The sequence below is a fragment of the Numida meleagris genome, unplaced genomic scaffold (genome assembly GCF_002078875.1).
Source record: "Numida meleagris isolate 19003 breed g44 Domestic line unplaced genomic scaffold, NumMel1.0 unplaced_Scaffold391, whole genome shotgun sequence".
Classification (NCBI taxonomy): domain Eukaryota; kingdom Metazoa; phylum Chordata; class Aves; order Galliformes; family Numididae; genus Numida; species Numida meleagris.
In genome coordinates, this window is record NW_018364613.1 from 82,201 (window position 1) to 84,095 (window position 1,895).

At 68.5% G+C, this 1,895-nt stretch overlaps 1 protein-coding gene across 1 annotated transcript; it reads right to left on the bottom strand.

The window, feature by feature from the left end:
- Positions 1 to 394: 394 nt before the first annotated feature.
- LOC110391507 (lamin-A-like) lies at positions 395 to 1,889 on the bottom strand. Its single transcript, XM_021383402.1, has one exon. The coding sequence runs from the start codon at positions 839 to 841 to the stop codon at positions 395 to 397; it is 447 nt and encodes a 148-aa protein (XP_021239077.1). The 5' UTR covers positions 842 to 1,889.
- Positions 1,890 to 1,895: the final 6 nt, after the last annotated feature.

The window sequence follows — 1,895 nt, forward strand, 5'->3', positions numbered from 1 at the left end:
AAGGTCCTCAAGAAACCCCCATGAACCCATGGCAAACCCCATAAGTGTGGGGCAGGAGGTCCCCAGGTGACTCCCATGAGCCCATAGGGAACCCCATAAGTGTGGGGCAGCAGGTCCCCAAGGGACCCCCATGAACCCATGGCAAACCCCACAAGTGTGGGGCAGGAGTTCTCCAGGAAACCCCCATGAGCACATAGGGAACCCCATAAGTATGGGGCAGGAGGTCCTCAGGTGACACCCTTGAGCCCATAGGGAACCCCAGAAATGTGGGGCAGGAGGTCCCCCAAGTGACCCCAGTGAGCCCATAAGGGAACCCCATAAGTGTGGGGCAGGAGGTCCCCAGGTGACCCCCATGAGCCCATAGGGAACCCCACAAGTGTGGGGCAGAAGCTCCTCAAGAGACCCCCAATATCCTGCCCAGTATCTCCCAGTTTCCAACCCCAGTATCTCCCAGCATCCNGCACCTGGCCTTCAGCTCCTTGTGCTCCTCGCGCACTTTGCTCAGCTCCAGCTGCAGCCGCGCTCGCTCCTTCGCCACCGAATCCAGCGTCTTCCGCGCGTCCGCCAGCTCCGACTCGTAGGCGGCCTTGATGCCCGACACCTCTCGGCTCACCACCTCCTCGGACTCGGTGATGCGCAGCCGCAGCCCCGCGTTCTCCAGCTCCAGGGAGCGCACTTTGTCGATGTAGACGGCCAGGCGGTCGTTGAGCTCCTGCAGGTCTTCCTTCTCCTGCAGCCGGGTGATGCGCGTCGGGGACAGGGGGGTCCCCGAGGTGGTGCCGCCGCCTCCGCCTCCGCCGCCGCCGCTTCGGGCGCTCCTGCGTTGGGACGGGGTGGACATCACGGCTGGGAGAGCGGGGGGCGGAGATGGGGGCAATGGACGGCGGAGATGGGGGCAATGGATGGCGGAGATGGGGTCACCAGGCAGCGAAGATGGGGGTCACTGGAGAGCGGAGATGGGGGCAATGGATGGCGGAGACGGGGTCAGCGGAGAGCGGAGATGGGGGCACCAGGTGGCGAAGATGGGGGTCACCGGAGAGCGGAGACGATGGGGTCACCAGGCGGCGAAGATGGGGGTCACCGGAGAGTGGAGACGATGGGGTCACCAGGCGGCGACGATGGGGGTCACCGGAGAGCGGAGATGGGGGCAATGGATGGCAGAGACGGGGTCACCGGAGAGCAGAGATGGGGGCACCAGGCGGCGGAGATGGGGGCACCGGAGAGCGGAGACGTGGGGCAGAGACGGGGTCACCGGAGAGCGGAGACGGGGTCACTGGACGGCGGAGATGGGGTCACCGGAGAGCGGAGACGGGGCGGTGGGGGGCACCGCAGAGCAAAGTGGGGCTCAGTGCGGATGGAAGATGGGCCGGCGGGGGTCAGCGGAGTTCGAGGCGCGACCTCGGGGGTCAGCGGACGGCGGAGACGGGAACTTGGGGGTCAGCGGAGGGCAAAGATGGGACCCCGGGGGTCAGCAGACGGCGGAGACGGAGACGCTGGGGGTCAGCGGAGACGGAGACGCTGGGGGTCAGCGGAGGGCAGGCGAGACCTCGGGGGTCAGCAGACGGCGGAGACGGAGACGCTGGGGGTCAGCGGAGGGCGGACGGGACGCTGGGGGTCGGCAGACGGCGGAGACGGGACCTCGGGGATCAGCGGAGGGCAAAGACGGGACCCCGGGCTCAGCAGACGGCGGAGACGTTGGGGGTCGGCAGAGGGCGGACGGGACGAGGGGGGTCAGCGGGACCAGGGGGGTCACCGGGACGATGGGGGTCACCGGGACGATGGGGGTCAGCCGAGGGCGAAGACGGAGAGCTCGGGGTCGCGGCGTCGGGTGCAGGAGGAGCTCGGGGTCCCAGGGAGCGGCGCTGCGTCCCGCGCGGGGTCCCAGCCCAGGCCGG